Below are 23,922 nucleotides of genomic sequence, written 5' to 3' on the forward strand. Positions count from 1 at the left end.
TCCAAAAAGACTCCTCTCCCTCACGTCTATCACACACACCAGAGAATCAACCTCTTCATAAAACCTTGCCAGTTTAGATTTGGGCATGTGGCACGGTGTCTTCGGCAATGTCGGGCACAGAACCAAGTTTTGTTCACAGGACCAAGGAGAGACTCCCTTCTCCTCCTCCTCTCCTCTTCCCATGCACTTTTTATTTTTTGTGTTGCTGTGTTCCTCACCTCACTGAGTTTACTGTATATAATTCATATCAGGTGCTTCCTAGATGGGTGTAAATTCAAAATGACATCAACCCAATTGTCATCTGATGATATGGGGAAAAATGTCTGACTTGCAGGAATCTATGAAAGTGTGCCTTTCCGAGACCAAATTTCTCTGATAATTGTTCAAACGATGCAAATTGATTTGCTTTGAAAAGATCTCTGAAGACTTTTAATATTTTAATTATTTAAAATAATATTAATACAAAGTGAAAATAAATAAAGTCTGTTTTTTAAGTTTTGGACACTTTTTATGTTCAATTGTTTTCAGATTCCAAACGTTTTAACGATTTTTTTTTTTTCGAAATAACGTCAAATAAAAGTGATTCAAGTCATGTTTCATATTTAAAAGGTATGCAGAATGACTGTGTTATTTGGAGATGTGTTTCATTTGCGGTGAAGATCCAAAGTGAAGATGAAACCAAATGCTTTTTATCCGAACCTTTGTGACGCTCTGCACTTGAGGCGCCTCGTGTTAAGGTCTAGTGATCATGTTCAGTTCGCTTGAAATGTGACATGTTCGTTAGATATTTTCGACTCCACTTTCCTCGCACTGGTTCAGGATCCTTGTCACTGCTCAGACTCACAGTCGAGACTCCTGCGACACTGCGCTTCCGCTTCTGCTGACGAGCCTTGAACAGCCTCAGTCACTCCGTGCGCGCGCGCGTGCGTGCGTGCCACTGCTTTCGCTGAGACCGTTTTCAAGATGCTCTGGAAAGTCGCTCCAGAGAAGCGAAGCTCCTTCCTTGTAAACAGCCGAGTCACCGGTCGACATCCAACCGAGAAGAAGAACAGAACATTGTCAACGGGAAGAGTGAGCAGTACTCAGTGTTGGCCACGTGGGGGCGCGCGTCAACCACCTGCGGCTGCACTGGCGGGAAACTGGCTGCTCACACGCGCGAGGACACAAAACCAAGACGTGCGTCAGAGATCGATATCGCCGGCTGCTGTGTCTGTTTTGACGCACGCACGCACACACACACAGCTAATCCCTGCCTTATGAAATGTTGACTTGTGTGACAAGTCGCAGTCCAGCGGGTCGATAACAATATCAGAGTCCACTGGGACCAGCGCGGAACCAGAGTCTCCAGACGGAGACTTGGACCAGAGACTCGGACTAGAGACTCCAGACTGAGACTTGGACCAGAGACTCTGACCAGTTACTCGGACTAGAGACTCCAGACTGAGACTTGGACCAGAGACTCTGACCAGTTACTCGGACCATAGACTCCAGACTGAGACTTGGACCAGAGACTCTGACCAGTTACTCGGACTAGAGACTCCAGACTGAGACTTGGACCAGAGACTCTGACCAGTTACTCGGACTAGAGACTCCAGACTGAGACTTGGACCAGAGACTCTGACCAGTTACTCGGACCATAGACTCCAGACTGAGACTTGGACCAGAGACTCGGACCATAGACTCCAGACTGAGACTTGGACCAGAGACTCGGACCATAGACTCCAGACTGAGACTTGGACCAGAGACTCGCACCATAGACTCCAGACTGAGACTTGGACCAGAGACTCGGACCATAGACTCCAGACTGAGACTTGGACCAGTTACTCGCACCATAGACTCCAGACTGAGACTCGGACCAGTTACTCGCACCATAGACTCCAGACTGAGACTTGGACCAGAGACTCGGACCATAGACTCCAGACTGAGACTTGGACCAGTTACTCACACCATAGACTCCAGACTGAGACTCGGACCAGTTACTCGCACCATAGACTCCAGACTGAGACTTGGACCAGAGACTCGGACCATAGACTCCAGACTGAGACTTGGACCAGTTACTCAGACTAGAGACTCCAGACTGAGACTTGGACCAGAGATTCGGACCAGTTACTCGGACCATAGACTCCAGACTGAGACTTGGACCAGAGACTCGGACCAGTTACTCGGACGAGAGACTCCAGACTGAGACTTGGACCAGAGACTCGGACCAGTTACTCGGACCATAGACTCCAGACTGAGACTTGGACCAGTTACTCGGACCATAGACTCCAGACTGAGACTTGGACCAGAGACTCGGACCATAGACTCCAGACTGAGACTTGGACCAGTTACTCAGACTAGAGACTCCAGACTGAGACTTGGACCAGTTACTCAGACTAGAGACTTGGACCAGGGACCCGGACCAGACACTTGAACCAGTGTGTCGACCAGCATCGGGACAGCTGTGGATCCCAAGAGGAACCAGGTTGATGGACAGAACCCGGTGACTCATCTTGCTGGCAACGTGGAGCCAGAGACTCCAGACAGAGACTTGGACCAGGGACCCGGACCAGACAGTCCAGACGAGATTCGGACCAGATGGACAGAACCCGGTGACCCGTCTTGCGGGGACCAGCACCTGTCAGCAGTCACTCAGTGACTCTCGTCCTCGAACTATTGCGTGACTAGTTGCAGGTGTAGTGTGTGTCTTCCACTCGGCAGGAGCTTCTCTGCGGTGCTGAAACCCCAGCAGCCGCTCTGCGCTCCAGCTCACTGATGTCATCAGCTTGACCCAGGAAAACCAGCGGTCCGACTCCTGAAACACTGGAGAGGGACAGCGTGCAGAAGAGGAAGCCAGCCAGGCTAACGTTAGCGTAGCATGCGAGGTAAAGCCAGGTCCTGCTGAGCTCCCCGCCGCCAGAGTAATAACAGCGCATCAGTGTTTTATATGTCAGGGATGATGAAATCTGAGCGCTGGATCTCCTCTGACCTTTCCTCCGTCTCCGCCTCAATCCACATCTTTAATTGTGCTTCTCCACCGGCGCCATCTGTTGACACACGGCAGCCTGTGTGTGAGGGAGAGGGGGAACACAGCGGCCCTGAGGAGGAGTCTCGCTCACGAGTCAGGGCAGGATGGAGGCTGTGCTGAGGACAGAGCTGAGCCAGAAGGCAAAGCTCTCCTCCCCTGAGGTCTCTCTGAGACAAGCTCAGTCATCCGGGAGAGACTCGGAGGAGAACCCGAGGGCGCTACAGACACACCGACTTGACTGGTTGTGTTCCTCTCCTCCTTGCCTGCTGTATCTCGGGGTCCGGCTCGCGACAGCTAGCATCACGTGTGCAGCTCAACAACGCTGTGACCGGGTCCATGTCCGGGTCCCGTGATCGGACTCGGGTGTTGGGCTCCAGTCTGGAGCGAAGGTGACGCACGTTCCCACCGCGCATGCGTTGGTGCCGCCGCCCGCGCGAGTCGCACGAGTGCGTGACTGGAGACGCTTCGCTTTGTGGCCTTTTGTGGATCACAGCGGTCGCGTTGTTGCCAAGACAACAGCAATTAGCAGCGAGCAGGTTACCAGGCAGAGCGCTGTTAGGTTGCCATGGCAACCAAGGTCACACACAGACCCCGGAAGAGACGCGCGTGTTGACATGAATCGTGTCGGAGCCCATAAACAAACACAATGGTGAACGTGTGTGTTGGGCCTGACTCTGCCCACCGGTGTGTGTGTGTGTGCGCACCCCCAAACACAGGCCTCACCCTCCGTTACACAACAATGACTCGATTCCCTGGGTGTGCACACACACACACACAGGCTGACAAAACATGAAATCGCAAACACACTCTCTGAGACACACTGTGTAACCAGAAGCTACGAGCACACTTAATCCCTCACACCTGCCGAGCCCCGCTCACCTGCCTGCGTGTGTGTGTGTGTGCACCTGCTGGTCTGTCCTTGTGGGGACCCATCCTTGACCAAGCGCCTCCATTTGAGGGTGAAAACTGAGGGTGAGTCGTGTTCAGGGGGAGAGGCTGGGGGAAGGGTGATGGTCAGGAGAGGTCCCCACAAGGACAGTGTGTGTGAGTGAGACAGCAGCAGCAACGTTGCACACCTCCACTGGTGTCTGTTTTCACCAGTGTGTTTTGTTTTAAAGCGATGGTTGCTTTGGTTTTCATTCATCTTGTGACAGACACGCGAGTGCTGCTAGCTAGCCGCCAGCGACACGTCCAGGTGCGAGTCTGCGGTCAAGCAAGAAAACACAGCAGCAGGTTGATGCTAGCAGTTAGCATTGCTAGCAACAGGTCCAGGTCGGAAACCGATTTCCGATTCAGTTGTTTTCCCTCAACATTTTCACGGACAGATGAGCGAAGCGGATCAGAACCGCCAGGTAAAATTGAAAAAGTTTTATTGGCATTAAATATGTACAAACAAGTGTAGTGTAAAAACACTTTACAAAAGCTATTTCTGAGAGAAGTGGGCCGGCCCGCGGGTCACACGGCGCCCGCGGTTCCGGCAGAATCGAGGAGCTTTCAGGTCGCAGTGGGAGAAGCCGACAGCTCCGGATCCTTCTCAGACGCCGGGCCTCCTGCCGCCGCGCGTCAATCGCCACCTCCACTTCTCCATTTGCACTTACTCCACCTCCCATTCCGCGAGGCGGGCGCTTTGTTCCGGCTTGAGGGGGGCAGCACTCAGGCGCACACGTGCCTCATGTGGAAGTTGACCACGTACTCGGCGTTGGTGCGCTGCACCGAGATGGCGAAGGGCTCGAAGGGGTGGAAGGTGAAGGCCACCAGGCGGCGCACCGTGTGGTTGACGGGTCGGCCCAGCAGGCCCGCCTGGATCTTGAACTTCAGCAGACCCGAGTCTCGAGCGTAGAACCTGCACAGAGCCCGGCGGGTTGTTACCTCAGCAACACGCCAGCCGACTCGCCACACAAAAACATTACGACCGCCTGCTTCACACTTCTTCGTGGCGTCAGGTGACCAGGATCAAGTTCACACATCAGCAAACACAAGAGGATGAAAACATTATGACCACCTGCACACGTTCCTGGATCATTCAGCCACATTTGAAATATTAGCATAGAAGCTTTTATTTCCTGCATCATGTGACCATATGTGTATGGCTGGGTATCGATTCTAATTTCAAGAATCATTCGATTCCGATTCTCATGACTTAGAATCGATTATCACGATTCGATTCGATCTGATCTCGATCCAGGTTAGTATTTAAGCCATTTTCTCAGCTGTTGCCATAATCACATGACAAGTTAGGCAACGTATTAACATCAGTATCATATTGACATTCCACAGGAAACGAATGAAGGATTGATAGTAAATGATAATAGAGATCCAGACCCAGAAGGCCAGATGGGACTGGCTCATGGGACTGCTGCATTATTAGAAATAGGACATGAACAGTTCACCCAAGAGATGCTGCTGTTTAAAACTAATGCGTTTTTATGGTATTACCAAAATGAAAAAAAGATATTCTCAGCCACTGACAATGTAAACAGAGTGCTGGTGACTGACTTCACAGCAACCTGTCGGTCATTGGTCAGTGTGTGAACAGTTCTCTGTGGTCTGTGTGTAGTACGTACGAGAAGAGGTCTCACTCCTCATCAATATAGTGAGTTGTCAGACTCGTGTAAGATTGCGAAGATGTCCACCTATCACTTGTAATGCCCCCCTGACTGCTGACTGAAGCTTACTTTTCACGTTTTCTTTGACTGACTGGTGCATGTTTGGGATAACAGACGTTTGCGAGACACCGTAACATAGTGAGGCTCTGTTACTTTCATCAGCCGCCTGAAGCCCTCGTTTCCAACGACGGAAGACGGCGCATATCTTTGCAAATGAAGCCCACAATCGCTTCAGTTATTTTGACAGAGCGTGCAGAATTACCCGCTGGTGGGAAAGTTCGCTCCAGTGTCATTTGTTGTGGCCCGGTGGATGGCTTGGACAGGAGCGCTGGGTGATGTCGCGTCACGTGACTCGTGAGGTGGGTCATATTTCTGCTGCACTGCAACACTTCCAGTACCTCCATTAGGCATACGTGCTAATTGCTATGCTTTTGTCGAGCGCGTTTTTGGTTTGGTGGCGTCTGAACGTTGCTAGTGTTGCCACTGTGAGGAGGCATGTTGTTTTGACTTTGGTGTCCCAGGTGCGTGCATGCGCACTTCACCCAGAGAATATGTGTTAATACGTAAATTAATTAATCCGATCTTTGGACCTACGAATCGATTTTATGGAATTGATGTACGAATCGATTCAGAATCGGAAAATCGATTTTTTAAACACAGCACTATATATGTATTTGACTTTGAACTCAACTTTGCCTTTGTTCTGGCACGGCTCCTTCAGAAGACTAAAACGACTGTAACTTGAAGTCTGTTTTAGTTCTGAAACCAAATAAACTCCAGCCTGACTTCAGCATCGAGTGTGTTGTTTTCACTTTTTTCATCCATTTTTCTCCATTGACTTTGGCAGGAGGCCTTCCTACCTGATGGGGTGGTCCCCGCAGGTCTTGGGCCTCTCCATCACCGACACCCACTTGTCGTCGTAGCTGAAGAGCGACAGGTCCAGGTAGGGGCTGCTGCTGTAGGACTGGGCGCTGATGGGCAGCTGGCCCAGCAGGCGGCGCACCGCCTCCGTGTGGCCGCCGTACTTGGCGTTGACGATGGTGTCCTTAAACCTGACACATGGACGAAGACACGCAGGTCAAGGCTGGACCACAGAGGTCGGGTCGGACCCGTGGTGACTTGGTCACGCTGCCGAGTCTCTGGGACTGGAGACAACGCACCTTTCATTTCCCCTCCACACACACACACACACAAACAAGTCCAGCAGGAGGAGAGAGATGGAGGGACGAGGACTGAACAGAGAGAGGAAAGAGAGATGGGGGAGGACGAGCGAATGGAGGGACGAAGGAGTCAAGTGAAGGAACTGGAGGATGACAACTCAGAAGATGGGTGGCAGAGGAGGGAGAACTGAATGAGGAACGGAGGAGGAGGGAAAGATTGAGGAGCTGGGCAAAAGTGAAAGACTAACAAGGGAGAGGAGGGGAAGGATGGAGGGAGCTGAGGAGAGAGGGAAGGGAGCCGCTACCTTCTCTGGACCTGCCGGGCGTAGTTGTTTGAGGAGGCGGAGCAGGGGAACTGGACCGCCTGGCTGTGCAGCGTGGCGTTCCGGAACAGGTCGCAGAAGTTCTCAAAGAGCTCCAGCAGCTGGTCCGACGTGTTCTCGAAGACGGCCAGGACCTCGGTGGACACCATGTTGTAGACCACGAAGAAGGAGGGCTGCAGGGAAACGGGCCGTTCACCGGGGCGGAACATTCCCACTGGCCCAGGCGCCGCTCATTAAAGGCGCGGTTGGCCCGGAGACCCCGAGGAATCCGGCTATTCTCCGCGCAGACAAGGACATTCCGAGCGTACCTGCGAGGGGTCGGTGACTCGCAGCGTGACCACGTCCTCGCTGGTGTACTTAATGAAGAGGTGGTGCTCGTCCAGCAGCTGCATCTTCCACATCCTCAGGCGCCGCAGCTGATCGAAGAACTGGAAGAATCTGACATTTGACAAGCATTCAGCCTTGTTAGCTGCGCCACACGTCATAACAAAGACTCTCTACTCTGGTGTACAACTAGCGTGGTACTAATGTCCTGAGGTGGAGACTCGTTTCCCAAGACCTCAGGTCACCTCAGGGGCAGCTGTCTACTCTCACCCTCCAGTCTCCCAGACTCCCCCGGCCGCACTTGAATGCAGCACGGACCAATCGTCCCGTAATCTGCCTTCATCATCACTGACTCCAAACCGAGTCGTGGACGTGTCCCAGCTACCCGGGAGAGTCATTGGCTGGTCTGTGGGAGGAAACTGGAGTGCCAACATTCGCCTCGCTGTGAGGCCAACAGTCCCTGAACCCTGCTCTCCCGACAGCTACCAGCTGCACAAGGAGGCCTCCACCCCTGTTTTCTGTTCAGCTCCACATGGTGACGTGATCAAAGACGATTTTCCAGTCCCAATCAGGGCTGCACTGATCGATCGATCGGCCGATTTATCGCAGCCGATATGGACAGTTGTGACGTCAGCATCGGCCGATCAGATGACAACGATAAACTGATTTTTTATTTTTTCGATGAATAAGATGCTATTTATACATGATGAGAAATGTTACTTCTTACTTCCTGTAGTTGTACATCAAGATGTAAAAGTCAAGGCAAAGCAAAGCCGGCATTTCTCTGGCAAATCCCTGGCGACCTTCTGTCAGGTTATAAGGAAGTATACTATCTATCAAGTGATGCGTGACCTTCATATTGTGGGTTTGCTCATTGAAAAGAGAATGAAAGCTGTTTTTATATGAAGAACGCTGCGTTTTTATTGTTTATTTCTTTGCTTTAAAAGTTTTTGTTTTTGTGTTTTAAATAACATTTCATGTTATTTAGTTGATTCATGTAATTCATCTATAAAAAAAACCCAAAAAACTTTTGACTCTTGTGATTTAGTTGAGGAAGAAAAACTCCTCAAGAAATGGGCTGTGATTTGAAAAACAGACGCGTGCTGTGGAGCTCACGGCGGTAGACAACCTGGCCACCCGCTCCACCAGTCACAGAGGCGCCGCAGGAGCGGGTCTGTCCAGACGGTGGAGTCTAGCATGGAGCCGGCCCCGTCGTCATGGTGACGCCTCAGCGCGTTTACAAGGCTGCGCGTCAGTACGGCCCGGTGAGTTAAGGTAAGACGTGAAGAAGCGAATGACGGCGGGCTGAAGCTACCTCCTCTTGGCTGTGGCGCTGCCTTCTTGCTCCGCCCTCCTCCACAGGTAGACCAGCAGCCGGTGCTTCAGCGAGTTGATGGTCTTGTCCGTGTAGAGGCGCGGGAAGCCCGGCTGGTTCTCCGCCAGAGCCTCGGTGTACACGGCCGACAGGGTCAGCAGGTCGTCCTCGTAACAGAAGCGACCGATGGTCCTGACGTCCAGGAAGGTCCCCTCAGCCGTCACCTGGGGGCGGGGTCAAAGGTCCTTTCATGACAGTCTGTCCTTTGTTTTCCTGACTTGGTGCGGTACTACTCAAAGCATCCGTTTGCTTTTGTTCAGGGAGGTTTTTCACTACACAATGTCCAGGGTGTCCACCACTCTGGATGGACTTGACATTGTTATAACGTTGAAATTATTTTACAAATATGTTCAAGACATGAAAAGAGCTTCAGTTGAAATAAGGTGATATACAAACTTGAACATAGACAGCATGGTGCTGTTGTCAGACTGGTGCAAAATAATTTGTTTAAATGTCTGTGTGGCTCCATCATTTGATTCACTCACATACCACATTCATTCAAACTGAAAAATGTGGCCAATATTCTTATACCATTAAACTTCTCTAATTAACTAGAATAATGTTTTGAATCGACCTTGTAAATATACAATAACAATGCAGTGATTCCACTGAGAATTCTGCCTCTGGGACTTGGAAGTAGGATTTGTAGCGTTGATTCTTGCATGTCATGGGGCGGAGCGAGTGTGAGGAGCTTCAGCCAGAGGGAGCGGCGGCGCGGCAGGCGGCGGGCGGCGGACCCACCTGGAAGACGTGGATGGTCTGCTGCTGCACCGACAGCACGGCCAGGATGTTCCTGTACAGGTAGAGGCCCTGGTTGTGCGACAGGATGATCTTGTCACACTTGAAGGAGCGCGTGTCGCACAGCCGGCCGGTGTGCAGGTCGATGACGTGCAGCGAGTAGTCCTCCAGGGGGGAGCGAGGGTTCGGGGTCACCGACTCGTTGTTGCGATACACCTGAGGAAGAAGGCGCCCAGGTGACGCGGCGGCTCAGAAGCGCCTCGCCGTTGTTACCTCGAAGAAATACGGCGGCGGCTCCTCGGGCACGTAGACGGCCGAGCCCACGATGACGTAGCGGCAGTCGTCGGTGAAGAGGCTGCATTCTCGGTTCAGGTGTTCGCCGTTGGAGGCCACGTTGGTGACGTGCAGCAGCGAGAAGAAGCGCTCGAAGAGGCGGCCGCGGATGTTGAGTGAGCGCTGGTCGTTGACCGTGAACAGAGTCTCGCCCTCCTGACCGCGCAGGAGATCCTGAGCCGCCTGGCAGCCCTGGTACTCGTAGATCTGAGGACAACACGTTCATAACCTCATTATATTTGAAACATAAAAATGGCTTGTCATGCGTCACAAACAGAAGCGCACGAAGCTTGAACTAGTGAGGAGCTCACCTCCAGAGACGTCTGGTCCGAGGAGAAGGCGATGAAGCAACGTCCGTCGGGCGAGAACTTCCTGAGGAAACATGGCGGCTTCTCCACGTTGACCACAGTGAAGTTGGGGAACAGGTTCTGGTGGAAGCAGCGGACCTTGTACCAGTGCGCTCCGGGGCGGCCGGAGCAGATGCGCCTCCTCTCCAGTCGGTGGACCACGTTCTGGTTCTGGATGCGCCGCGGCTTCAAGGTCGGCGTGTCCTCGTCCATCACTGTGGGAAGACTGCTGCTGGGTGGCTAGTCGATGGAGCCAAACATCTCAGCCGCAGTCTGCAGTGACCTGCAGAGACCACGGAGAGCTCACAAGCTGCTGACGCCACCACCGTCCACCAAGTTCACACTCCGGAAACATCACCACCGACTTTTTCTGAGGTCCAATTCTACTTGAGTGCGAAACGTCTACTGGTTCGCAACACAATCCTTTCTTCCTGTTGGAGAGAACTGCAGGTCCACAGTCTCTGGCGGAGTGATGTTCAGTGGCCGGCGTCCTCTATTCTCAACACAGTATTCCAGGGTTTAGAGGCCACTCTTGAGCAAAGACACGACCAAGACCCGTCTGTACCAGTGACTGCCAAAACAAGTGTTGGTTCACATTGGACTTAAGCAGCATGATGACCTGCGTGGCTGTGGACACGACCTTTCATGAGACGAGTTGACAAACGGACGTGGAAAGTTTTCGGCGGCGGTCACGTCAGAGCAACGGTCGGACACGTTAGCAACAGTTCGGCTTCACTCGTCCAGACTCACCGCTCGCTTCTGCAGCCTCCGCTCAGAGGAGCATCTCGTCTCGTCAGCTCCTCCTTTACTGCCACAGAATCATGCCACACATGTCGGGAAAAGTCTCCACAAGCGGCAGTTGTCAGACGCAGAGATGTTTGTTGTGGAACCGCCGCGCAGGAAGCGTAGAAGAAGAACAGAAAGCCGCTTTAAGAGTAGTCCTCCAGCGCTGTGCGCCACAGCGCCGCGACATTCCCCACAGGCTCACAAGAGAACTGCACCAGTGCAGATCTATATATATTAAAAAAACTCTTCTTCTTTCTCTGCGGGCTTCTCTCTTCAGGGGTGGCCACAGCGGATCATCTTCCTCATCTCTTCCTTCCATCCTCCTCCATCTCCCCCTGTCCTCTGCTTCCTCTCCTCTCAAACCTCCAAACCTCCTCATGTCCTCCTTCACCACCTCCATCAACCTCCTCTGTGGCCTTCCTCTCCACCTTCCAACATCTCAACATCTTCATCTACCAATGTACTGGCTCTCTCTCTCTCTCCTCTGCACATGTCCAAACCATCTCCATCCAGCCTCTCTGACTTGGTCTCCTAAACACCTGAGCACATGTGCTGTCCCTCTGATCCTATCATCATCCTGCTCTCACTCCCAGAGAGATGCTCAGCATCTTCATCTCTGCTACCTCCAGCTCTGCCTCCTGTCTTCTCCTCAGTGCCACTATTTCCAAATCAGACAATTTCAGCGGATCATCCTCCTCCATCTCACCATGTCCTCTGCTTCCTCTTCTCTCAAACCTACAAACCTCGTGTCCTCCTTCACCACCTCCATCAACCTCCTCTGTGGCCTTCCTCTCCACCTTCTGCCTGGCAGTTCCAACATCTCAACATCTTCCTACCAACCGCTATAAAGTATTTTGTTGAAATTTATAGTTCTACCAGCACATTTGGCGTCTTCCATAAGCTGTACAAGCAACACCGTTGTGGAAATCTATCTAGTCTATTTACACACCTGATGGTAACAACAAGGATTTAAACACATAACAGCTTTGTTTTTAAAAGTTTGACTCCCCAGTTTCCTGTCAAAGCCCTCTCAACAGGGCCGTGTTTCAAAATAAAAGCATGGAAATAGTGGCACGGCGCTCAATAACGTGTTTAAAACGCACTTCATGTGAAATCCTCGACTGACAGATGATCGCTGAACTCCATCTCTGCTGCTCTGATCATTTAAAAATCGCTGTCTTTTAATAGAGGAATAATGTGGCGGAGAAAAATAGCTGACCTCCAAAGCAGGCGACTCTATTTCAATGAAACCTTCGGTGTTGGTCGTGATTTTTTTTTGCGTGGGGTTCTGTGTCTTCATTCTGAACATCGTGAAGATTCCTCCATTCACTTCCAGTCCGGTAAAATACACATCCGGTGACATGTGATGTTTTGATTCAATAAAACACAAAATGCAATGGTATCGCTGAAACAAATCAGCCGTCATGAGCTCATGGAGACTCGCTTGTGTTCTCACTGATGTCCTGGCGCAGCCTCTTCTTCATGGCCCCTGTGTTATGGAAGCTACTGCCACCTACTGTCCAATTGTGGATCGCTCTGTGGAGGGAACAATACAGGGCTGAGTCTCGGACCATTTTGTATATGTAGTTGAGCCAAAGTTTTAAGGCCCCAGGTGAAGTGTAGACTCTCGAATGTGAGATATTTGTACTTCACACCTTTTGTTGGGCAGGTGAGGCAGAGCGCAGCTGCTGCCCTGGGCGCCACCATGGCTCCTGAAAGTCTGAACCTTCAGAGTGAACGTACCTTAGAATGAGAGCACGGCGTCTCACCGCCTCGTGTTCGCAGCACGACAGCCACTGCGATTGACCCCTGAAAAATGAGACCTTGTTTGAATGAAACCTCTGGTGTCCATTTCACCTTTTTGGGACTTTTTCCCAGTGACCAGACCGGAGGTAATTGGGCGCCCGCTGGTTTAGGTAAAGAGCAAATTTATGGGCCAGCAGGGGGCTGACCGCCAAACTTGGGCCGTAATTAGAATTGCCTCCAGCACACTGAGGCAAGCGCGGCGGCGTCCGCGGCGTCCCTGTTCGTCGAGCCGACGCCGGCCCATCGATTTGTTTACGGAGGCCAGTAGCACACGCGTGAGAAGGTGGCGGCTCCAGGTAATGGCGGATAATCAAATGAGGATGATGTTCCTTCCCGTTGGTACGTACTGAGAACCAGGAGAAAAGAAGAAGAAGAAGAAGAAGAAGCGCGGAGACGGCTAATGGTTCTCTGTGCAATTATCCCTGACCAGAGAGTTTCATTTAAACGTTGTCATTCTCTATAAAAGCACGTGTAGTGGCCATTAAAGGGCAGTTTGAAAAGAAAAAATGAGGAAATTAATAGAGGGAAGGATGTGAAATGATCCACTTTACAATCTAATGGCATGTTCCGTCTCAAACGGCGCTGATTAAAACCTGTGCTTCTGGACGGAGACGTGTGCGGGTGTGTGCGCCTCCACACACAAGAGCCAGGGGAAGAATAGCGTCCTACCCTTGGTGAGTTCTGCTCTTATTTCCTCGCTAATAAAGCGCGCAGGACCCTCGCCTCAGCTTTTAGCATCAAGCCATGAAGTAGCGTGGAGATGGAGAGGCTGCATCTGAGTGTTTCTATTCTCTCCTTCTGCCCGTCTGCCAGAAGCCACGCAGCTTGGAAAACATTTGTTTCTTTTCAGCGGAGCTTTTACGGCGGCCCAGTGGCGGGTGGCTGTTCTTCCTGCCTCTTGGTCCAGGCTTGGCCCGGCTCCGCGCCTGTTTTCCAGAGACAAGTTGCTCAGAAAACTTTGCTTGCATCGCCTGGTCTCGGTCTCACCTTCTTCTCAAGTCTTTGTCTTGGTTTTGCTCTTGGACTTGCCACCCTCTCTGGTCTCAGTCGTGGTCTTGCCACCCTCACTGGTCTGGATGCTCGGCATCATTCTCAGTCTCGCCCATCTGGCTGGTCTCAGTCGTGGTCTCGCGCCTCTCTGTGGTTACTGTCTGGGTCTCAGTCTTGCCCCCCTCCCTGGTCTCTGTGTTGGTCTTGCCCTCCTCCCTGGTCTTGGGAGGAGCAACATGAAGGTGTGCTGGTCAACAGAAGTCAGGTGAGGTAGCTCTGCTCAGGAGGTCCTTCACTAGGGGGAGACCCCAGGGCAGACCCAGAGCCAGAGAAGAGAAGCCTCTCTGTCACCTCTGTATTTCTGGGGTGAGGAATGTCTGGAGCTCTTTACCATGGCTGCTGCCCCCACGATGAGTCAGTGACCAACAGTGAGAGCATTCAAAACAAAAATAACTGGGTGGTCCTAACTGAGTCCTGGTCCAGGTGAGCCATGTGTTTAGGGGGAGAGGCTGGGGAAAGGGTGAGGACCAGGACGGGTCCTCACAAGGACAGAGATCCAAACGCACGTGTGTGTGAAGAGCGAGTGGAGCACCGACAGGTCGGAGGTTCTTGTAGTTGAGCAGAGAGCAGGATGAAACAAACCTATGGTACGGTCCACGCGTGTCTCACACGCTGAGGAACGTGACAATGGTGTGTGAGGCAGCCATCTTGTCTGCCATTCTCAGGTACCGTTTGACGTCACAAAGTGGCATGATCGCCAACTGTCTCACCAAGAGGGGGCCGATGACAGACGCCCCGCTCCTCGGTAGCCACGGTCAGGACTGGCACGCCTCCTTCCAGGTGACACGGCGCCCCCTCTCCCGCGGCACGTCCTCCACCGTAACGTGTCCAAACTCCCTCCACGGCCGCCGGTCTGCCGAGCGAGTCGTGAATCGCCGCCTTCTCCGGCCCTGGATGGTGCGAGAGATCCCGCCCTCAGGGCGCAGCTGACCTTTCCGACCGAAGCGGTTAGATTTCCGCGGCCGTGAGTGGGTGAGTGTTTTTGCCAGCGGCTCCCGGCGCTGCTGCTGAAGGGGGATAAATGGAGCAATAATTGCAGGAAAATAAATAGGCGCTCTGAACTTTCAGTCACAGTCGGAGGGATGAGATGAGGCCGGTGGGCCGGAGCGGGATCTTCGGCTGCTGAGGCCCCTCAGGCCTGTGGTGCTGTCCAGACCAGCGGGACCCAGCTCCAGACCCAGACCGGATTCAAGATTTGAACACCAACATCCAAGTGCTTGAGTTCAGTGAAAGGATCTGTCCATGCGTCGAGACATTTCCTCCTGAAACAAGCTCAGGACTAGACACAAGAACTGGATGGTGAACCTGTGTGACGTAGAAATAAGCACCAGGTGCTGAATTCCTGATAATAAGTGCTTATATAAATGGATTCAAATATACATGACCGATTAGGAGTCTGTTTTCGAGACTAAATAAGATAATAAATACCAAAATCAAGGGAAATGCCTGGTTAGTTGAGGCAAAAGGGATTAAATCTGAAGCAAGTTTCCTCATCATAAAGTGAATTAAAAACACATGCTGCAAAAAAAAGGACATATAAAAGAAGACGAAACAGCCAAAGCTCGACTGGCATGATGCAACAGAACACCCATAATCCTTTGCTCCTGAGGCAGCCTGGATCGCTTCTTCTCCTCCTCCATATCTGTGGGCTCCTCCCTTCAGCAGATCATCCTCCTCCACCTCCCCCTGTCCTCTGCTTCCTCTTCTCTCAGACCTACAAACCTCATGTCCTCCTTCACCACCTCCATCAATCTCCTCTGTGGCCTTCCTCTCCACCTTCTGCCTGGCAGTTCCAACCTCAACATCTTCATCTACCGGTGTACTGTCTCTCTCTCTCTCTCCTCTGTCCATGTCCAAACCATCTCCATCCAGCCTCTCTGACTTGGTCTCCTAAACACCTGAGCACATGTGCTGTCCCTCTGATCCTATCATCATCCTGCTCTCACTCCCAGAGAGAAGCTCAGCATCTTCATCTCTGCTACCTCCAGCTCTGCCTCCTGTCTCTTCCTCAGTGACACTGTTTCCAAACCATACAACGTTGCTGGCCTCACCACCCCTTTGGACACCTTCCCTTTCATCCTTGCCAACACCCTTTGGTCACGCATTGCACCTGACACTTTTCTCCAATGATTCCATCCTCGTGACACTCGGAGTCGGAGCTCCGTGTCACTCAAGTCTCATGTACACGGGATCCATTAATGGGACTCACACGCAGCAGCAGAGTTGAAGTGGCACCAGCGCGCATCAGGAGGAACATATATAAGTCACATTTCCAGGTGGAATTCATGTCACAAGATCTGTAGCATAAAGAGGTAACACCACGAAGCTCCTCCCACGGAGTCATCTGCATCCATCACTGCGACGTGACAAGCCGACTGAGAAACAAGGAGATGAAGACAGACCTTTGTTTCATGGAGGACAGTAAGACAGCGTCTTTTAATCGTGAGGTGGAACTAAGGTCCACTCATCCGCAGCTGCTCTCACCTGTTCAGGCCCGACAGGTACACAGGCCGAACACGGGTCCTGCCAGCCGAGGCACTGTTCCGTCATGTGATCATGATGTTCCTTTTCAAAGCACCAAAACCCACCATCATCGTTTCTGTGATGCATGTTGAGATTCCTCCATCGGTGGTGAGTCACCATCATCACGTCACGTTGACTCCTTGGCCACGCTGGTGAGTGTGACATGATTTTTGAAATATATATATAAAGGTGGCAGGAACAGCAAATGCTGTGACTCGTAGTGGGGATAGTCTGGCAACTGAGCAGGAGTTTAAAACCTGACCGGGAAATGTGGTCAGGAGTGTGGTCCTGAGACCGAGACCACTTCCTGGAATCAGTGTGATGGTACGCAGGAGAGGTCTTTGCTGCAGGACGCCCTCTGGTGGACAGAGACGTCACCACAGACGCAGAGCTCTGCTGAACAGGAAGCCAGCGAGTGTCTGAGGTCGATGCTCGGGCCCGACCCTGGCGGAGGCGCTTGCGTCGCTGACCCGGCGACAGATGAGCTCAGAGCGAGCCGTCAGTCCTTTCGTGGCTCCTCATTACAAGCCGTGGGCTCCTGCCGCTCACCGGCTCGCACCAATTCAGAGCACATTTACATGCTTCTATATACAGTAGAAGCCACTTAGACAAAGGTTATTTCCAAGCACCGGCAGCTCGCAGAGTGATGCTCCTCCATTGTCTTTGGTTGCACGTGTGTTTGGCATTTAACAAAAGCTTTTAACTTTTCCACGCCGCTTCATTTCAGTGCCCAGCGGGACGCTCCGACGCGGGAACTTCCCTCAGCCCTGCGTCTCAACCTCTCCGTGCTGATAAATTACAGTGAGCCGGAAGCATTAAGGCCAGCGGCGGCGCCGCCTCCTGCTGGGCGGCGACGGTCGCGTTGTTAGGACCCGGCACCACCCAGCGACAGACACGTCCCAGAACCCTGCCGGCTTCACGTGCGAGAATGTGCCGCCTGGGCTCAGGTGAATTCGGAGACGAGGCTCAGTCCTTCACCTCAGAAGGAGCCTCTCAGACCTGGTCACCTTGGTGGGTGAGTTCTCCCAGGAAAGGCATCTGGATCCACATGCTGAGCCGCCCAGAAGCTCCGCTCCATCACCCGCTCCAAACCTTCAGGCCCCTCCTAACCAGACACCTGCTGCTCAGGCTGGAGCTCCTCCATGAGAAGAAGTGGCTCCTCTTAGACAGGTCCACAGGACGTCCCAAGTGATATCATATCTAGGGACGCTCCCATCAGGACTGTTGCTGCACATCACCAACACCCATCACATGGATCGACCATGAATTGGTGACCTCCATGATGAGACCTCCTGTGGTGATGACGTGAAAACATGAAGCGTTCCTCTTCACGGAGGCAAAACATAGAAGAACCTTCCATGTGAGACGTCGCAGTTTGGTGAATCTCCAGAGACTTTGCTGTGCCGGTGAAATATGTACGTACTGGCCGCTTGTAGCGTGACTCTCAGACAGAGAGCACTGCATTGAGCAGACGTTTTGAGAAGTTTCAGACTCAGGTGTCTGAGGAACGCTGCACCTGACTCCAACACGCCGACCGATCCGGCCGTTTCTGTCTCCCTGAGAAAGGCTGCTCATCCAGCAAGCTATGAATAGTTATTTCTTGGGCGTTCCGAATGTCATGCTCAGAGCAGTGGGTGTTGCTAAACGCTAGCTGCGCCAACAGCCTGCTGCTGAGGAACCAGCGCGTTCACCGATCACGCTGATATCGGCAGATATTGATGGGTGACCCATCGATCCCCAGTCATATCCGGTGCACATTGACTTGTTACTCTAACATTTATATAAAATCATGTTGGAATCAGATGCGTCATCAGGTCCAGGTACGGTCTGAACCCGCCGTGTCTCTACGACCACATGACCGCCGAGTCAAACTTTCCTCTCGCTCGGGTCACTCCAAGTCAGAGACTCAATTATTGCTGCGTTTCTCACCAAAGAGCCGGAGCCAGACTTGAAAAGAGGTCACAACTCACTTCCCGACCGCCTCCCCCCCAATTGAGCGGCGGCGGCGGCGAATGGCCTTGGCGGGGGTCTGAGCGCTCGGGCTCCGCAGTCGGAGCCAAGCAGGCCTGTAATTTCTGCCATTTGAGAGTGTGAGCTGAAAAGCAGAGTGATGGCCACTTTTCTGTTATTATTCCCGCCGCAGAGTGCAGGCTGGAGGAAACAGCTTCAAGAACATGCCCATCAGTCGCCGGCCGCACTTGGAACGAGCGCTAAGTCCGTCACGTGTGGTTAGCGTTGACAAGTGCGCAGCGGCGCTCATGTTCCGCTAGATTACATCCCGCCGCGCTTCTCTCCCCCCTTCACCTGCTCAGGTGTCGACCTGCCTGATTGACTCGAGCACTTGAGCTGAGTTCAGATGCTATTAGTGCCACCGCGGTGACGGCAAATCCCACCGCTCCACTGAGGAGAGGTTCCTCGCTCAAGCTCCGCAATATTCACTGGAGTTCTTCAGTCAAGTTTCACCCTCAAGACGCGCAACTGCTGCGCTGGGTTAAGCTGACTGTACTCCCTGTATTGGTCTGGGTCCGGCTCTGGGTCCTGGACTCTGGGTGTGGGTCTGGGTCTTGGTCTTGGTCTTGGTCTGGGTGTGGGTCTGGGTCTGGGTCTTGGTGTGGGTCTTGGTCTTGGTCTGGGTCTGGGTCTGAGTCTGGGTCTGGGTCTGGGTCTTGGTCTTGGTGTGGGTCTTGGTCTTGGTCTGGGTCTGGGTCTGAGTCTGGGTCTGGGTCTGGGTCTGGGTCTGGGTCTGGGTCTTGGTCTTGGTCTTGGTCTGGGTCTGGGTCTGGGTCTGAGTCTGGGTCTGGGTCTGGGTCTGGGTCTGGGTCTGGGTCTGGGTCTGGGTCTGGGTCTGGGCCTGGGCCTGGGTCTGGGTCTGGGTCTGGGTCTGGGTCTGGGTCGTTAAGTGGTTCCTGGGTCGTGCGTCTGCAGGTTGATGAGTGTGTAGTTCCCGATGTCTATCAGATCAGCCTCTTCCTCCCAGCACCTGCACAAGTATTTACAAGTCACCTGCGTGTGTGTGAGTGTTAGCTTTGACACAGCTGCCCCTGGAGTGTGTTGTTTGTTTCTTGTGTCTGAACTGATGTGTGTGAGACCTGAGGAGGGGGTGAGTGAGTGTGTGCGTGGACAGGGGTCCCTCTCAGCGCCTCCACCTGCGTGTCTCTCTGACGGCCTTCGACTGGGATGGGATCGCATGTGTGAGGTTCTGGGGGTCTGGACGTCAGGCTGGTGCTGTGTGTGTTCGTTCAGATGTGTGTTCATTTGTTTCCAACCTGTGTGTGTGTGTGTGAGCCTGATATCATGATCTCTCCGTGGGAGTCAGTGTGGTGCAGAGGTGGACAGATGCTCTCTCTCGGTGAGCACCATGAATTACTTATAGGCCGTTGAGCCAAACACGGCCGCGCTGCCGCCGCTTTACCTAACACTGATAGGACCATCTGCTGAGCTGCCCCTCCCTCCCCCCCGCACTCTTTACAGGTGCGTAACCAGACTCTTATCTACCTGGGTGGCTGCTGATTAAAACCATCAGGACTCCCACTGTTGTCCATGCAGGTGGGGGAGGGGGAGGGGCGGAGCGAAAGGTCACGGCGGGGTTAAGCTAAGTCCCCAGAAGGTCAGCGAGGGCTTCACACACACGCTGCTCCAACACTGCCATCATGGTCAGCGAGTTCCACGATCGACTGATTCTGCCTGGACACGCTCCCCTCACTCGTGAACAACACCTGCTTCCCCTCCTGTCCCAACACAGCAGCGAGCCAAATGCTGCTAGCGCTAGCCACAGCTAAGACCACGCACCTGCCACTTCAGTCAGTGAAGCACACGTCTGTGTTTGCCATGATCGACCATCATCAGGAGACTTATGGGCACGTTTGTGCGCCCGTGACTCCACCCGCCACCTTTCTGTCCTCACACTCGGACACCAGACTCCTGGAAATACACCTCATCTTTCTGTCTCCGCAGCTCCACACATCACGGCCTCGGCATCATGGACGAACACAGGGAAACACCGTGAGCCGATGAACGTGTTCCTCGTCCAGGCGTCTTGTTCGTCCACTCATATTGCAGATCAATGCTTTCATTCTCTCGTGTTTGTGTGAAGCGTAGTTCAACACAAATCTGTCCTGGATACTAGACTGAGCAAGTGAGTTGCTGCTGTCGCTCCTGCGTCAGCCACCGCCGCCGTGCGTGCGCGTGCGTGCGTGTGTGTGCGCAGGTATAGAGAGGAAGTGGACAGCATGTACCTGATGGAGCGAGTGTGAGCCTGTGATATTTGATTTGGAGTGGTTGCCATGCTTACCGGAGCTGCAGTATCAACCGTGGGGACAGAGCTGCGGACGCCAGGAGGCTTTTTCACTAATGATGTTTGGACTTCCTTCAGTGGCGCTGCAGTAGCTCAGCTGCCGGAGGTCATGTGACCTCGCCTGATTCGTGAAAACCGTCGGCCCGAGGCAGACGCCAGCGTGTCGGACTGGAGGAGGCCAAGAGGAGAGTGCAGCAGGCTGGAGACCCCGGTGAGGGTCACGTGGTCAGGAGAGTCAGAGAAGAAGCTGCTGAGGTGGTCAGGACCAGGGCAGGACTCAGAGGCACGTGAGGAGGAGCTTGGAGAGCAGGTTAGGAGAGGGTTGGACCGGGAAGGCTGGAGATGGAGGAGAGGAGGACCACAGTGAGGGTCACGGGTTCTAAAGAGTCATGGTCAGGAGAGTCAGAGAAGAAGCTGCTGAGGTGGTCAGGACCAGGGCAGGACTCAGAGGCACGTGAGTAGGAGCTTGGAGAGCAGGTTAGGAGAGGGTTGGACCGGGAAGGCTGGAGATGGAGGAGAGGAGGACCACAGTGAGGGTCACGGGTTCTAAAGAGTCATGGTCAGGAGAGTCAGAGAAGAAGCTGCTGAGGTGGTCAGGACCAGGGCAGGACTCAGAGGCACGTGAGGAGGAGCTTGGAGAGCAGGTTAGGAGAGGGTTGGACCAGGAAGGCTGGAGATGGAGGAGAGGAGGACCACAGTGAGGGTCACCATAGTTTGAATGATATGGAGGAGCTGAAGATGAGACTCAAGACAGGAGTACAAAGAAAGAGACATCTAGCATCTCCAGAAACTATAAAAACATGGGGTTTATTGGAGAGTTCCTGCAGCTGTCAGGAGCAGGAGCTGTTCCTCACTTGTTGTCAACAACACTCGGGTATGAAGTGTCGTGTGTCAAAAGTCCTTCATGACATCACACAAACAGAAACACACACTCTTCAGCGTGATCGTGACGGAACCGAGACCCCACATCAGTCTGACGCGCCGAGGCGGAACACTATCAAACACCCAGGGGAGGAGAAACCGCCAAACATCCCATCACCTGCAGCGCTGCAGCGTGCCATCACCGTCGTGAGGAAACGCCGTGCTCCGCACGCGTTTGTCTTCCACGCCACCTTTTCACACCTGACTGGCCTATTGCGGCTCCTGGTGTGAGTGAGGGGGCGGAGCCACTGCCAGGTCAGCTCAGCGTCTGCAAGCCCGTCTTCAGGCTGCGAGTGTGTGTGTGAGATGAAGACCTGAGTCGCTCATTTATTTGGGAAATGGATGCTTTTATTTTGGAACTTCCTCTGCTGCTTGAAGTGATCTGTTCAGCAGCCACACAACAGCACACAGCTGGAGCAGCGTTGTGTTGCCGACGTCGTTCAGCGTACTGCTTTTTGGTTTCTCAAAACTCGCGCTTCAACAATCAAAGCGAAGCGCACGTGTCGGGCCCACAGCGCCCCCTGTCTGAGCCACAGTTCGTTCACAACATGTTGCTCTTCCAGGAGAATCGGTTTGATAAACTCACGGCTCAGAACAGACAGAACCACGGACCCTTTCATCACTATCAAATAACTGTTCTTTTACATGTTTCAAAGTTGTGAAAACGATATCGTAATGTGACATCATCACTAGTCGCAGCATCTGACAGCCATTGAAGTTCGGAAATCTGAAATTCCCAATGACGTCACCTGATGTAGGATTTCCCACTGGCAAAGTCGGAGATTCGTCCCCAATGCGAGTTCGCGATCCAAGATGGCTTCCCCAAACATAAACAGGAAGTAGACATTTTCAGTCAAAGAAATAGGCTGAAAGAAGCAACTTATTCTTCCCTCTTCTTCCGTTCCTCAAATGGACCGCGACAATACGCAATCATGTTGTCCGACTCAGATAGCTGGAACGTACTGGCGGTTCCAACGTCCCACTTCCGAGATAACTGGGACGTGGAAGCGTAGGATTCATGTTCGCACCCCTGCAACCAAATCTGTTAGCAGAGTTAGCCGTTTGATGCTAATCATGAGCCCAACCACGGTAGCTCTCACTGATTCACTTCAAGTACTTACTGGCACAGAATATTCTCCTCCTTTCAACAGGGAATATTCCTGTTTAACCCGTTTAGCAACGATGCTAATGTGTTAGCTGGGTGCAGCAGCTAGCACTAGCATTCACACATAAATCACAATCAGGAAATAAACATTTTCCTTTACCATGAAATGTGGCAAGATAAACTTGTATTGTTACAACCCGAGCACCATTCTGATAGCAGTGTGTCTCCAAGCCCCTGGGTTCCTGGAGACCCCCACGTCTGTGGTCTATCAGCTGCCGAGGGAGACGGGCGAAGGTGTGCGTGGAGCGAGGCGAGCTCGTGAGCACGACGCCGGCGCTTCAGTGTTTGAAAAAAGCTCCGCTGGGACAGTGCGGCCGAGTTACAACATAAAAACATGCATCTGCGGCTGAGCATTTTCAAAAACGGCTCGGAAAATAATGAACCTCCAAACAAGAAAAGGAGCAGCACTTGACAACACAATCACATGTTCCACAATAGTCAGTGAGTCTGGGAAGCACAATGCTGCACGCGGCGCACAATGGACCTTCAAATGGCTCATTTGTGCCTGAAAATACTCCTCTTTTGCAGCCTCTCTGCCGTCGCTCCATCAGGGAGACACCCGGTGACAGATTGTGAGTCTGTCATCCGCCAGACTTCTCTGGTGATGCAACCCTGTTTCTGTGAGGTGCGACGGCGCTGCTAATGTTTATATAGCGGCGGTGGTGGCGAGTGAGCCGCTGCTCTGGGGCAGACCGGCGTGAGCATGGCGGCCCGTGTCCGCCAACCAGCTTCTGTTCGCCTGCAACGATGCACCTCCCACGCGCTAGCTAGCCTCTGCTAGATCCTAAATGCTATTAGCTCGTGTTTGCTTCGGAGCGAAGAATGACGTCACGGTCCGGTTGGCTCCGGTCACCAAGGTCAGGGGACAAGATGGCGGCGGCCAGGAAAGCTGGATTCTGGACACACCTGCGGTCCTCCCTTCATCACTTCATGGTGACAAAGCTTCTACTTGCTGTTGACACTCAGGGAAGCCATCTTGGTTGTTGACTCACTTCCTGATGCCCATGGAGCTGAACGCACCATTAGGTCTTCCTATTTCCATTTCTCGGAAATTTCCCTTCTTTTCTCTCCGTTCTCACATTTAATTGTCCATGTTTTTGCAAGACAAAGTCAAGTTTCTGTCTCTGCTGCGTGCGTGAGCGCGAAGGTTTTGTCCCTTTCTGC

At 52.8% G+C, this 23,922-nt stretch overlaps 1 protein-coding gene across 1 annotated transcript; it reads right to left on the reverse strand.

Moving 5' to 3' along the window:
* Positions 1–3,701: 3,701 nt before the first annotated feature.
* On the reverse strand, positions 3,702–11,110 carry det1 (DET1 partner of COP1 E3 ubiquitin ligase). The gene is made up of 9 exons (XM_053886485.1): positions 10,964–11,110; positions 10,178–10,496; positions 9,807–10,073; positions 9,537–9,749; positions 8,736–8,959; positions 7,405–7,534; positions 7,079–7,269; positions 6,474–6,665; positions 3,702–4,850 (listed from the first exon to the last, which is right to left on the reverse strand). Exons 2-9 carry the CDS (start codon positions 10,424–10,426, stop codon positions 4,661–4,663), a joined length of 1,656 nt encoding a protein of 551 aa, XP_053742460.1. The 5' UTR covers positions 10,427–10,496; positions 10,964–11,110; the 3' UTR covers positions 3,702–4,660.
* Positions 11,111–23,922: the final 12,812 nt, after the last annotated feature.

This window comes from Synchiropus splendidus, chromosome 14 (assembly GCF_027744825.2).
Source record: "Synchiropus splendidus isolate RoL2022-P1 chromosome 14, RoL_Sspl_1.0, whole genome shotgun sequence".
Lineage (NCBI taxonomy): Eukaryota > Metazoa > Chordata > Actinopteri > Syngnathiformes > Callionymidae > Synchiropus > Synchiropus splendidus.